The sequence below is a fragment of the Anopheles cruzii genome, chromosome 3 (assembly GCF_943734635.1).
Source record: "Anopheles cruzii chromosome 3, idAnoCruzAS_RS32_06, whole genome shotgun sequence".
Taxonomy (NCBI): Eukaryota; Metazoa; Arthropoda; class Insecta; order Diptera; family Culicidae; genus Anopheles; species Anopheles cruzii.
This window is the reverse complement of record NC_069145.1, coordinates 20,749,377-20,762,522: the sequence shown is the minus strand read 5'-3', so window position 1 is coordinate 20,762,522 and position 13,146 is coordinate 20,749,377. Positions and strand designations below refer to the sequence as shown.

The 13,146-nt window shown below is 52.8% G+C and overlaps 2 protein-coding genes across 2 annotated transcripts; one reads left to right on the top strand and one right to left on the bottom strand.

The window, feature by feature from the left end:
• Nucleotides 1–509: 509 nt before the first annotated feature.
• LOC128273803 (PBAN-type neuropeptides-like) lies at nt 510–1,463 on the bottom strand. Its single transcript, XM_053011844.1, has 3 exons — nt 1,333–1,463; nt 956–1,250; nt 510–880 (listed from the first exon to the last, which is right to left on the bottom strand). The coding sequence occupies exons 1-3, from the start codon at nt 1,414–1,416 to the stop codon at nt 699–701; spliced, it is 561 nt and encodes a 186-aa protein (XP_052867804.1). The 5' UTR covers nt 1,417–1,463; the 3' UTR covers nt 510–698.
• Nucleotides 1,464–3,931: 2,468 nt separating this feature from the next.
• LOC128274143 (intraflagellar transport protein 81 homolog) lies at nt 3,932–11,244 on the top strand. Its single transcript, XM_053012249.1, has 3 exons — nt 3,932–4,287; nt 4,354–5,554; nt 10,804–11,244. The coding sequence occupies exons 1-3, from the start codon at nt 3,932–3,934 to the stop codon at nt 11,242–11,244; spliced, it is 1,998 nt and encodes a 665-aa protein (XP_052868209.1).
• The last annotated feature ends 1,902 nt before the right edge of the window (nt 11,245–13,146 follow it).

Below are 13,146 nucleotides of genomic sequence, written 5' to 3'. Positions count from 1 at the left end.
AGGAAAAGCCACCAACTTGTAGGTTTCATGGAAAGAATGAATCCTTGGAAAATAGTGGCATAAAATTCCAATTGATAATTGTATAATGGTAGTTGAGTCATGTTAATGACCATTCAACATTCTTCATCAGTTAGGTTATTGCAATGTTTCGAGGTTGTTGCCACATTTGAAGCTGAGAAACAGCATGATGTCTTGAGAATTCTTCACCGTACGTTTCTCAGCCATTTTTAATATGAAAGCATGTAAAATATCTCGTTAATATTGCTCATAAATAAGAAAATTGACTCTAGTTGCTTTGTTACCGATCAAAACGAAGCAAATTGGGGTGAAAAATTGAAAACTCTAGTTTGACCCCCCGTGCTTCGTTTCCGTTCTAGGCGAATGCCCAGTTAAGGAGCCTCCGAAAAGATAGCCGAACCTGGAATATTGGGACTGGCACTGGTTTTTCATCCGTAATATTTTATTAAAGTGCATAATTTCACGTTGGAGCGCATTTACAGATCGTTCCGAGGGTTCCGAGTGAGCATCGGGTGTGCGGTGGCCGGCCGGACGACGGCGCACGACGATCGAGTTTATTAGATTCCAGCCATTAGAGTCGTGTGGTAGGTTCCTTTTTAAATGCTAATAAACGCAACCGTCGTGGTGCTTCGTTGACCAGCGGCTTCCGGGCTCCCGGGTTGCCCGGTGTCCGGTCGTCTTTAGTAGGACAACGCCACCGGAAGTGGATATCCCGCGGTGAACGATCGTCCCAGGCGGGGCGAAAACGGCAGATTCCGACCCAGCCGAGGGGCGAACGGGGGCCGCTGGTGGTTCTCGCCGACCGAGTCCCGTCGCCCCAGCCGCGGTGCGACCGTGTGGAAGAACAGGGGCTGCGGTTTTCCTGCGGATACAGTTCGAAAGCGGATCAGATCAGCTACGGATCCGGTTCAATCAGGACGGGGTGCGAGGGTCTTACGTGTCTTCGCGGTCAGCAGCAACACAACGTACGGGGCTCCCGCCACCAACTCGTTGGCCAACTTTTGCGGCTGCTCTCCGACATACGCCAGCGGTTCACTGTCAAACTCTTCCACCAGCTCGTCGTGCAGATCGCCCGGAAGTGTACGTTTACCCAGCCGGGGCCCGAACCACATGGCCGCGGCCCGTTTGCTCACGCCTTCCCCACCGTCGTCATCGCGCCGTACCCCGTCGCCATCCATTGGACTGTCGGAGCCGTCGTGTGCCGATGGCCGGAACTCGGAGAACTTTTGATCCTGCAATGCAACGGTTATCGAAGTGCGAACTGTAACGACGCTCTAGCTCCTCAAACGCCCGATCAGCCCCGGGTGGACCTACAGTGCCGTCCAGCTCCACACCGAGCGCACTTTTGATGGCCAGATACAGGCAGATAATGTTGAAGAAAAAGTACAGCCTACACATGGTTGGTCCGGGATGTTGATGGCTTCCTCTCGGGGGCTCCTATGTTCACTGCACTACCATCAACGCGCCACTGTACCAACCACCGGAAGGATGGACCCATCTTATATAGCTCCAGGGTGGCCCGGAGCAGCATCTCCTTCTGGCTGGCGTATCGATTTGCTTCCGATCCCGGCAGAGTCCGCTCCACATGACGGATGGAGTGATCGACGTGTAGGTGGAGCACGGATTTAGTGATTCTTGGGTTGGCCGAAAAGTACCGCCGGAAAAGTACATTGTACAGGAAATGTTTCAACGCTTTGAACGTGTACCACCATTCGACAAACATGCGACGCACAAACCCATGTCCGAGCACGGCTTTTTGATAACTCACGAAAACAAATAGTTTTGCACACACAAAACATTCTAGTTTTGCGATTCGCGGTTTGACTCGCCGTCGTCTACGACTTCGTCACTGATGAATTGTGCCGGCGTTAAATATTAATAAGTTTGTCTCGAAGCGCTTTTTCAGTGCCTTCACTGTCTGGAGCTGACCGTGGACACTGTGTCAGCCGCTCGGGGAGGTCCGCGGAGGGTTCGGTCACGCATCGCCGCCGGACGCGTGGCGTCACGCGTGGCGACTGCGATTTGGTATTGTTTTGTGTAAAACTCTGCACCAATCTAAGGATAGTGACGGGCATTAATATTAATTTGCGCCTGCACTGGATCTGGACGCAGGCAGGCTCGGACCCCGGTCACGCCGGGTCGGAACTGCCCGGGGATGTCGGACAGAAAACAAACGGATTACCCGCACAGTTGGATACTGTCTAGCGCGGGTGACGGTCTAGAGCATATGTAAATTTAGCACCTTCACACGAGCGACTACAGCACAGCGGGAGGATGTCCTCAGTGTCCTCCCGGTGTTCCAATGCTGTCACCACTGTGTATCCTTTGCCAGCCGAAGAAGAAGGCATACTCTAGCGATGGTTCGTTTCAAATCTCATTTTCCCGTTTGGCCTTCGCAGGAAAGGAACATTCATTCCGCTGGGCACTCCTGTGAAGGACATGCTGCTTGTTTGCTGTGTTTTAATGCACTTTTGCAGCTCAACTTTTCCCCATTCATATAGTAAACAGAAATAGATGAATATCTACCAGTACCTAGTCCTTTTTTCCTTCCTTATAATTGACCTATCTTTACGTTACGAATCGTAAGCATTACATGCGCTAAGAGTCCCTGTACCATAGATCGTTCCAATCATGTCGAAGTTGTGGCAGACGTCTCGAAGCTACTTTCTTTCGGTAGATGACACGTTTCTAGAGCAGCCAGTAAAATCGTCCAGGTTGGTTCGTTCCTCGCTAGTAAGGAAGTGTTTGAGATACACCATCACTTGCCACCTCTTACTGATACTGAGGCCTAAAGAAAACCTACCCAAAGACATGCACTAAAATTGAAAAAGAATCATTAATCACGTTTTTATAACGTTCGGGCTTCGACAAGTCATTGCTTTACTAGTTGTTCCGAAAGAGCTGTCATAGCCAAAACCGGGTATTATTCGAAAGGTCGGTCTGCGCGTAAATCTAAATTTGATGAGTTATGGTTCGGATCTGAGACATTATTAGTTGAACAGTCCGTACGCAGCTGAAACTGGAATTTAGGTAGCACAGGAACAAACCATGAAACTAGCTTCAACCCTTCTTTGATAAATGGAGCCATTTAACTACTCGAAGCTGCGTTTAAAAGCTATAAACGTTTGCATTGTAGAGAAAGAGCTCAACTTACGGTGGTTCCTTTTTAATTTTCAAAGAAAAATAGGCCGATAGGACGCCAGACCACTAAATCCGCGCTGTTGCACGACGTATGGGTTTTCCGAGCCCCAAATACGCTTCCAATTTTGCTTAAGGAGTAACTTCTACGAGTGGTAAGAATTGGCGAAACACGAAACGTATTGCTCATTGTAACGCCGTTTTATTTACGATTTCAAGTGCCAACGAATGCGTATTTGAATCGTTTGAATCACCAACGCTACAATCGATAAACTGCTTTGAGTCCTATTTAGATAAAATAGATGTACACGAAAGCAATATTGCTATCAAGAAACTCAAGGAGATCAACTGCGACATCACAACGGAGGGTTACTCGCTTGTGGCAAATCTCCGGAAACCCATTTTGTGCCGACCACCGTACGGCTTCCATGTCAGTGCGGTGCAAAGGACAAATGCTGGTGCCGGTGCCGGTGCCGGTGCCACGCACTACACCGCCAGTACCCAGGGCCGTAATGGTTATTGTTTTATTGTCCGAAGTGATGGGTTTATTATCAACCGGCCACGACCAAGACAACCCTCCCTCCCTTCGCGCACCTGTTGCTTCGTTTATTTACAAACCCTACCGCGTGGTTCCATCAGAAAAGCGGTGACGTCTGCGCATGACGGAACGTCACCATGACAACATCCATCGCCATGGAGCGGCAAAACAAACGACCACGACGGAACCCGTTTGGGCCGCATTTACCGTTTGGCCGTGTATCGGGGGAACGTGATCATGACCGAGGACCTGAAACTGATCGTCGTTGAGCTCAATAAGCTGCTCGAAACGGAGTACAATCTGATAACGTTCGACTCGCTGTCGCCGGAGTCGTTGCTCCAAGTGCTGGTCGATGTGTTTCACGCGTTCGGGGCCATCGAGAAGCTGGACGTGCGGGAAGCCGATCCGGAGGACACGAACGTACAGGTGATGGAGGCCCTGCGGAAAGTGCAGTACCGACCGTCGGCGGACATCGACGACCCCGGCGCTTTCCGGCGGGGCCTGGTCCGGGGCGAGAAGAAGCTGATCCACCCGATCCTGCGCTGGGTGCTGGAGAACCGGGAGCGTGTCAAGAAGGCGTCGTATCTGGCTCGGTTCGTAGTACTTCGCCCGTCCTAGGGACCTCCGTGTTTACAATGTTCTTCTTTCCTCGATTGCAGGTTCTTGATTCCGCTCGAGCTGGCCCCGGAAGCGATGTCGATGCCGGAGCTGGGCAGCCTGTGGGCGCAGTACCTGCAGACGATGGACGACTTCAAGGAGGCGCACCGAGCCCACTGCCAGTCGGTGGACGAGGGTGCGCAAACGCGCGAACTACGCAACGACATCAGCGCCATCGAGACGGAGATCGAGAACGTGAAGAAGCGCATCGAGCGAACGCAGGCTCGGCTCGATAAGGTGCCGCAGCAGGAGCTCCTACTGGAAGCGGCCAACGCGCTACGGATCGAGAAGGAGCGCCAACGGGAACTGCTGCAACAGATCGACGACCAGCGTCAGGGACTGAACCGGGCCAACATGCTGCACGAACGGCTCCAGAAGGAGCTGCACAACGCGCGGATGGCCGTGCAGGGGGCCACTCCGCAGAACCTGATGGAGAGCATCGTCGAGGAGACGCAGGTGCTGGAGTTCATGGTGCAGCAGAAGCTACCGCAGGAACTGCGCCAGCGGCGCTCGGAGGTACAGACGCTCCAGGAGGTGATCGACGAGCCGAGCATCGGGCGGGCCGATCTGCAGGAGTTGCAGTCGAAAATCGACGACGTGGGCCGCGAAATCCAGAAGCTGGTGGAGGCCCGCATGACGGAGTACAGCACGCAGGCCGATTCGCTCGGCCCGTTCCGGCAGCAGGCGGCAATGGTCGCCCGCAACAAGGAAGCGGCCGCCGAGCTGCTCGACCAGACGACGAAGGAACTGCATGAGGTGGAGGAGCGGCTGCAGGAGAGACAGCGCAAGCTGCAGGACACAGTCGGCGAGGTGATACTGCGCGGCGAGGAGTTGAAGCAGTTCGTGAGCACCCTGCGCGCCAAGAGCAACGTTTACAAGCAGCAGCGGGCCGAGCTGGCCACCGTGAAGGCGGAAGTGAACGACTTGACGCAGACCCTCGAGAACCTCAAGTCGCAGGATCCGTCGCTGTCGGGCGTGCTGTCGCAGCTGACGGCGGAAGAAAGCGCGGCCCCGGCCGGCGAGCCGGGTCGGCCGGAGTCGCCGACGGTGTCGCGCGGTATGACGGAGTTGGCACGGCTCGTCGACGGACTCCAGCGGGCCGTCGCCGGGGGCCGCGAACGGGTGACACCCCTGTCGCAGCAACTTCGCCCGCTCCGGGAGCGCGTGATTGAGCTGAAAGACGAGATGGACTCCAAGAAACAGGTAGGTGCCAGATTCCACACCAAGGCAGGCAAAGGGAGAAATTGTAGGTTTCGGAATTTATGACACGAGGTGACAGATTGCCGTCCGGGTCCATGCCTCCGCAGCATGCCGTACGGTCACGGCCCTCAAGGTCATTCGTAGTTCCGCTCGATGTCTTCCAGTGTTGTGGCGGGGTTCGTCGTCGTCTTCGGATTCTGTTGGGATTTCGCCCGTCGTCGGTGGGTCGGACAACTCGACAGGTAATCCAATGGTGTCTGCTTTGTGGGAGTCTCCTACGATGCACCTCCACCGTGGAGTTAGAATTTGTAATGCGTTCGATCAACAGTCGCGCAAACGTTCGATGGGCCAATTTGTTTAGGTGCCCTGTTTGACAATGTCAGATTCGGGCCGACACGTCCTTCCAGCTGACTCCGTTGATTTGCCCAGATGTGTTCAAATTTCAACGCATTTAACACATGGGCTGAAAACTCCCGAGCCTACGTAAGAAAACGTGTTTTTGTGTTCAAAGTTTGCTTTAGTCATCAACGTTATCTCCATCAAGAGCTACAGAATCCTTCCTTCGCTGCTTTAACATTTCAATACGACTTTTGTAGAACGATTTGTCTTTTGCCTCAAACAGGCCTCAGTTTCACCTCTTCATTCGAGCGAAATTTGTTATCGATAAGCATTTCTTTGAGGTCTGCGAAAAACCAGTAGTAACTGGGAGCCAAATCTGGCGAATACGGTGCACGTAGGAGCAATTCAAGGATCGTTGCTTTGCCATTTTGGTCTTCGAATGCTCCAATAACGCCATTTAATATTCACTGCTTCTGATATTCCCTTTCTCAAGATAGTCGATGAATATTACATCACGCACATCCCAAAATGCCGAGGCTATAACCTTTCCAGTCGATTGTTGTGCTTTCGGACGTTTTGGTTCTTTTGTGGTTTTTAAAATATTTTCAGGTTTTACTACCTCATTTGAGCGTACACAGCGTTCTGCATTATCGATGTCTTTAAGACCACGTTTGAAGGTAGCAAACCACCGTTTGTTTGTTGTTTCTGATGGAGCGCAATCCTTATAAGACTTTTAAAGCCATTGCTTCACTGGAGCGGTATATTTTCCTATCAAGAAGCCGTGCAACATAAGAACACGAGATTTGAATCATTTATACATTAGGCCCAGGACTTTTCATCTCATGTGTTACAAGAGAAAACAAGGAGTGTGTAAAAATTATCGCTCTTCCATGCTACTGGCAGCATCGAGCTACTTCTCAGTCCTATGCTTATTAGCCTACATTCAACAGGCTTATCCTGCCCCTGGATCCTTGTGCCACATCCTGAACGCGTAACGCTGCTCTCAACGTCCGTGGTTCGGTGAGAACAACACACACGTTTCCCACCACTTGTTGGCCACAGCCGGGTTTCAAATGAGTTTCCGTAACCGGAGAAAAGTACGACGCCACGTTCGTTCCCACATATCAATTCATTCCGTTTCTACGTCAAACTGTCTCAATCCTCTCCTGTTGGTGGTTAACCATTTGTGCTGCACTTGCAAGCGTGTGTGTGTGTTTTCTGAACCTAATCCTGGGCCCAATTTCGGGCTTCAAATATCAGCCTTCCGTGGACCATTTCGTCGGAGGTAGGAAAATCGAGGACGAGAAGTTCCACCATATGTCCTCGGAGCCTCTGCAATCGTCGCGTTCCTTTTGCCGTTTTCGTGGACATCCTTCGGGTGTACAGTTATGACACGGCAACACGCTAGAGAGAGAGAGAGAGAACGGACAGGCAAAGATTTATGTAGAAAGTGTTGGTCCTTTTTAAGTGATCTCGTCGGTATCGGGACCACAGTCAACAGTTGCCAGTCACACGCGGTGCAGTGCGATCGCTCTCGTGGAAGGTCCTCCGAGGTCCCGGCTTCTCGATTCGATCGAATCCCTGCTGCTGGTGCTTGTGTATTTGCAAAGTGCGTGTCTGTGCCCAGCCCAGTGAAGATGAAGCGCGATGAGCTGCCCCGCCGGATTAATCGATCGCTGAAGAAGATGGCCAAGCTGAACCTGCTCACGCTGCTGAACGACAACCTCACCAAGCCACTGACGCGTTGCTTTCGCAACGATCTCGTCGAGCGGCAGCGGAACAAGGCGAAGGCGGAGTACCTCTACTGCTCGGCCTACAGCGTCTCGGCGGATACCGGTGGCCAGCGCGGAGCCGAGAGGCGTCCGGCGGTGAAGTGCTTCGAATTCTCGTGCCGCGAGTACAGTCCGAACGAGCCGACGTTGCGCGACCAGCTGAAGGAGTTCACGCTGAAGCACAACCCGTCCAACGAGATGGTTCGGGATCTGATGTCCCTCATGAAGTCCGGCGGCCTGGAGGTGAGCCTGGCCGGCAGCGACTCGTCCTCGTCCGGGGACAGTTTCTGCAGCCGGCAGTCGACGTACGCCAGCTTCGACGTGGTGCCGATGTCGGTCGGGCGTTACCTGAACTTTGGCGTCAAGCGATCGATCACCAACTACCTGCAGCGGTACGTGGACGACAGCAACCACTGGTACATGCAGACGCTGTTCATGGAGCTGGCGTTCTACGTGATCAAGTCGGACAAGTCTCTCGAGGCCAGCTCCACCGTCCAGCCGCACTACCTGGTCATCCTGGGTAAGCTGTCGGTCCAGCTCGACGAGCCGTTCGTGATTGGCGTCTACCAGGGCGCGTTCCCGACGCCGACCATCGCCAACGAGATCCTGCGCCCGCTGGTGGACGAGATGAAGGAGCTGGAGGGCCGCAAGTTCGACATCGAGTCGCGCTCGTACACGCTGGCGATCCGCGCCGTGCTCTGCGATCCGATCGCAAACAGCCTGGTGACGTGCACGGCGCTGCCCAACTCCCAGTACGGGTGCAGCAAGTGTAACCAGAAGGGCCAGCTGCAGTTCGCCGAGGGCATCACGTCCTTCCCGCCAACGGCGAACCTGGCATCGCAGCGGACCGACGACGATTTCGTGTACGGGCTGATGAACGGCCACCACGTCGGTGTGCCGGTGCTGGGCGAGCTCACGCTGGACCTGAAGTCCCAGTTCATGATCGACTACAAGTACGTGGTGTGCGAGGGGGTCATGAAGCGACTGGTCAGCCTGTGGACGACCGGGAAGTTGGACTACCGGTTGAACCGGAAGACGCTGAAGTGGATCTCCGCCAAGATGGACGCGATCGGGCGGTACTGTCCGCGCGAGTTCCGCCAGAAGCCGCGCCGGATGGACGCGCTGGAGGAGTGGGACGCGTACGATTGGCGCCAGTTCCTGCTCTACTATTCGCCGATCGTGCTGCGAAAGCACCTGCCGACGAAGTACTACGTGCACTTCCTGTACCTGCACCTGGCAATGCGGATCCTGATCAGCGACGAGCTGCTGCTGGAGTGCAACACGTTTGTGGCCGGCCAGCTCCTGAACACATTCGTGGCTGACTTCTCCGTACTCTACGGGCCGCACCTGATCGACTACAACGTGCACAACCTGCTGCACTTCGAGGAGGTGAACGTGCGGGCGGGACCGATGGGGCGGACCAACGGGTACCACTACGATCGCCAGATGGACGCCATCCTGAAGTGCGTCCGGTCGCGGGCGCCCGTCTCGCTGGAGGCGCTTGGGACGGTGATCGAGGATACGACCAGCGCCATCGTCGAGAACCAGCTGAACGAGTACAAGCTGCCGTACCCGCGCCTCGAGCCGACCCCGTTCGGCACCGAGCTGCTGGTCAGCCAGCGTGTGACGCTGTCGACCCGCGAACCCGACAACTGTGCCCTCACGCGGGACGGCGGCGTGCTGCTGGTCGAAGCGTTTGGGATGGCCGAGAGCGGCGAGATCACCGTCACCGGGCGGCTCTTCACCCGGCACTCGGTGCTGTACCAGGCTCCGGTCACCACCCAGAAGATGACGCTCGTCTCCGACCTCTCGGAACCGTGCACAATGCTGGCCAGTGACCTGCTGGCGAAGGGCGTCAAGATCGACTCCTTCCGGGGGCCCATCGTGCTCCCGTTGTTGTTGCACTAAAGACGAGCCAGACGCTGGACCAATTGCCAGACGCTGGATCATGTGATATTTCGGGATGGCCTCCGTAACTTTCCGTACTCTCCGAGTATTGTATATAAAACCATAGTCATAGTTGTAGCCAATAAAGTAAACAGAAAGACGAAAAATTGACCATATTGTAAAGAAGGGCTTTTATCTATTCCAGCAAAGAAAGAAAATTCCATTTTTTCGTCCTCTGCGAGAGGGACTCCCCGCGGACTACCTGCGATGTGATACAAAAGAAGGTAGTTGAGGTCCCAAGGTCCCATTGCCAATCGATGGGTAGACAAATCTCCAGCTGGCCGTCGGTTGGAAAGTGGTTTTTTCTCTTTTTTAGCACGAGGTAGCGTTTCGATTTTTTTGTGGGTTTTCTGAAGCTTGCTGATTGCAGGAAATTTTGCTTCATTTGCACGGCAAAATCTCTGTTCGCCATCTTCAAAAAGTTTTATGGTTTTCTTTGACAAACCTCGGGTAAGTTGGCCAGAAATATCGGGCTTACCCTGCCGGAAGACAAGTGGGTCTCTCGCCCGATCTCGGCGGATGCTGCCGGTCGGGGTCAGTTGGGTGAGCGTGAAAAGCACCGTAAGTCAGCTAAAGAACCATCCGACGACTTCACGAGAAGCTCCGGCCGCAGGTGAGGACTACCTGTGGCCCGTTCTTTGATTTGGGCGGTTTTTGATTTGATCCTCTCCTGTGCCGTTTCTTTCATCGTTTTACTTTGCTAGAACAGGACCAGGGATCTCGATCTCTTCTTTTCGCTGATCCTTCGCCGAGAGGCTCATAGCTAAAGGTGGGCATCGGAAAACGCCCTAGGATCTAGGCTGGAATGTGCAACCCCGGATAGAGCGGTCCGGGCTGCCGACCCAACCCAACACACCGGCTGCCGGCGATTGTACAATCCAAAGCTGTGTATTGGCCAAAGATCGATCGATTCCAACGTTCGGGTGTGTTGTTCTGGTGCGGTGCATGTTTGTGCAAGTTGCCAATCTGGGGTCTGTGATGGAATTTCGTGACACCGGCATGTGGTCCTTCCGGGCCTGGTGTTCCAGATATTTTCTTTTTGTGCACACAACTCGTCAGCTGCTGGGAAAAGGTAGTCTGGGCCGACGGTTGGGAACTGATGGGAATTAAGATGGCCACCTCATTGCGGGTGCGTGGTCTCTCGCCTGTAGGCTCACGAGCGTTAATAATTTGTCAATACTGTCTTTTTTACAGAGCTACGATGCGCTGCTGGCCACGCTGAATGCCGAGTCGGCCACGATGCAGTCGAAGATTACGGAAACGGAACGGACGATCCGCACGCTGGAACAGCAGTGGCAGGAGCTGCAACTGGAGCACGAGCGGTCCCAGCTTCTGCTGGAGAAGGCGAACGAAGAGACGCTCACCCGCGACGACATCGGCGAGGGGCGCGTTTCGCTGAAGGAAACGCTTTCGCAGCAGATTTTCGAACAGGAATCGATCGGAAAGCGGCTGTCGGAGGAAAAGGCCAAGCTGGCCGCCAGCAAGACGGATCGCGCCCAGCAGCTGGAGATGTGGACCGACTTGCGGAGGCTGTTTGAGGTTAAGATTCGCTGTTTGCACGAGGGCAAGCAGCGTGGACCGGGCGGGACACTCTCGGTGAGCCGAGGCGGCGCGGAAACGTTCACTTTGCAGTAGACAAATAGACACAAGTAGACATCTGGGAGAAAGCGGAACATGCTAAGAAAAGATAGAGGCAGAAAGTAACACACATTTGATAGAAATCAGTTGAAATAAGGACAAGGAGTAAGCCGAGAGATTGATTGAAAAACGGAATTAATTTCCTCCAGTTACAATTTACAGTGTACGAATGTTTAGCCGTGACTCAAACCTTTGACACAATTTAGAACCATAATCTAGCTAAGATTCGTACTCGTTACCGCGTGCCATAAGTAAAAACTGTTTTCTGAGAATTTTCCGACGCAAGCTTGCAGAACATGTTTGGAAATCAATACAGGCCGAGGGTCTTAAGGAGAAACACTACAATGAGCAGCCCTACCACACAGCTGGCCTCCACCAAGTAGCGGCATGGCCGAGAGGTCCATGCTCAAGGTGGATAGCGAGGCGGTCCCACAGGCCACGCCAACGCCGCTGAGCTGTGGGAAGCCGCGGGAAAGCTGAGCTTGCGACACGTCAGGATTGGCGCCGTCACCCGATCCATCGACGGAAGGCTCGGCGTCAGTGATCCACCCCGTTCGATGCCATGCAGCCGCTGATGATGGCGAAATAGCAAAACAAACCAAAAATGTCCGCCTAGCCCATTGAAATTCCCCATAGTGCAATGTAGCGCTCCGGTTGTCCGGTTAGATTTCGATCACCCGTGAAACACGCCGACGTTTATCATCATTTACCTTATTATCTTACCTAGCCACCAAACGTTAGCAGCTTCCGTATTTACGGCCAAAATAAACCTCCACACTACGTTTGCGCCATTTGAACGTACGTAAATATCTGGAGCGCCATTGCGTAAGCAACCGATTGATCTTGCTTTGACATTGATGGGTAGAAAATAAGTGCTTATCATTGGCGGGCATGTTTGGGTATGGTATGTAGGTGATTCGTCTGCAATCGGCTGATTATTCACTACAGAGAACGATCTATCTGACATCAGCGCTACCATTGGGAGAGTAGATGATAAATTCGTTTTTTGGTCGGCCATGAACATAAGCTGTCATGGTGGGGCGATTCATTTCGGACCTCGAACGGTACACGAACCGGAACGAACCGAGTGTAATACAACTTTCAAATGGGAGAACGTTTAGATGGTCAAGTGACAGTGTACGGCACGAGTCAGATCGATTGCCTGCTAAAGATCGATGCACAAATGCATCCACGAAATAACGATTCTAGCCAGTGCACTAAGGAACTAAGTTTGCAATAGCATACATTTAGGCGCGTTAGTAGACACGGCATGTACTACAAAAAAGTTATTCAACAGAGTACTCTATTTGCATTCATCTAAATGATCGTACAGTGAATTTGTTGAACAAGATTGTTTAAATGATAACCCACATGATAGTAAGAAATCCTATCAACCAAGGTAAATATATTTTGCAATCGTGTTCGTGTTCAGGGGCGATCGTTTGCTCCAGTCCGATACTAGTTGAAGGCGCTTACGACATATCAGGCTCTCGCAGCATACGCATTGTTACATTCCAACATAGGGCTGATAGGAAACCCAGCTGGGGAAGCTGCGAAACAACAGACCCAGACCGTGGCTTTACTTACAACCATGTGTTCGCACACAGTTCGATAACGGATGAATGGTTTGAACTGGTTGAAAGTAGGATCCCTAAAAGGCTGCTGATAACGACACAGTACAAGGCCACAGCAGTTACGGAGCTCGAGATTTTACCGTATGATATTGGCGTGCAGTTCCTATTCCTAAACTCTGGACTCCATTTTTCAATTATTCAATCCTTTTCTAACGTAAACCACACGGAGTTAGACAAAGTGCTGTGTTGTTGCTACAAATTTCCCCTTGTTGTGTAACCCACTACAAACAATTATAGAGCACTTTTTCTACCTGTATCATCCTTC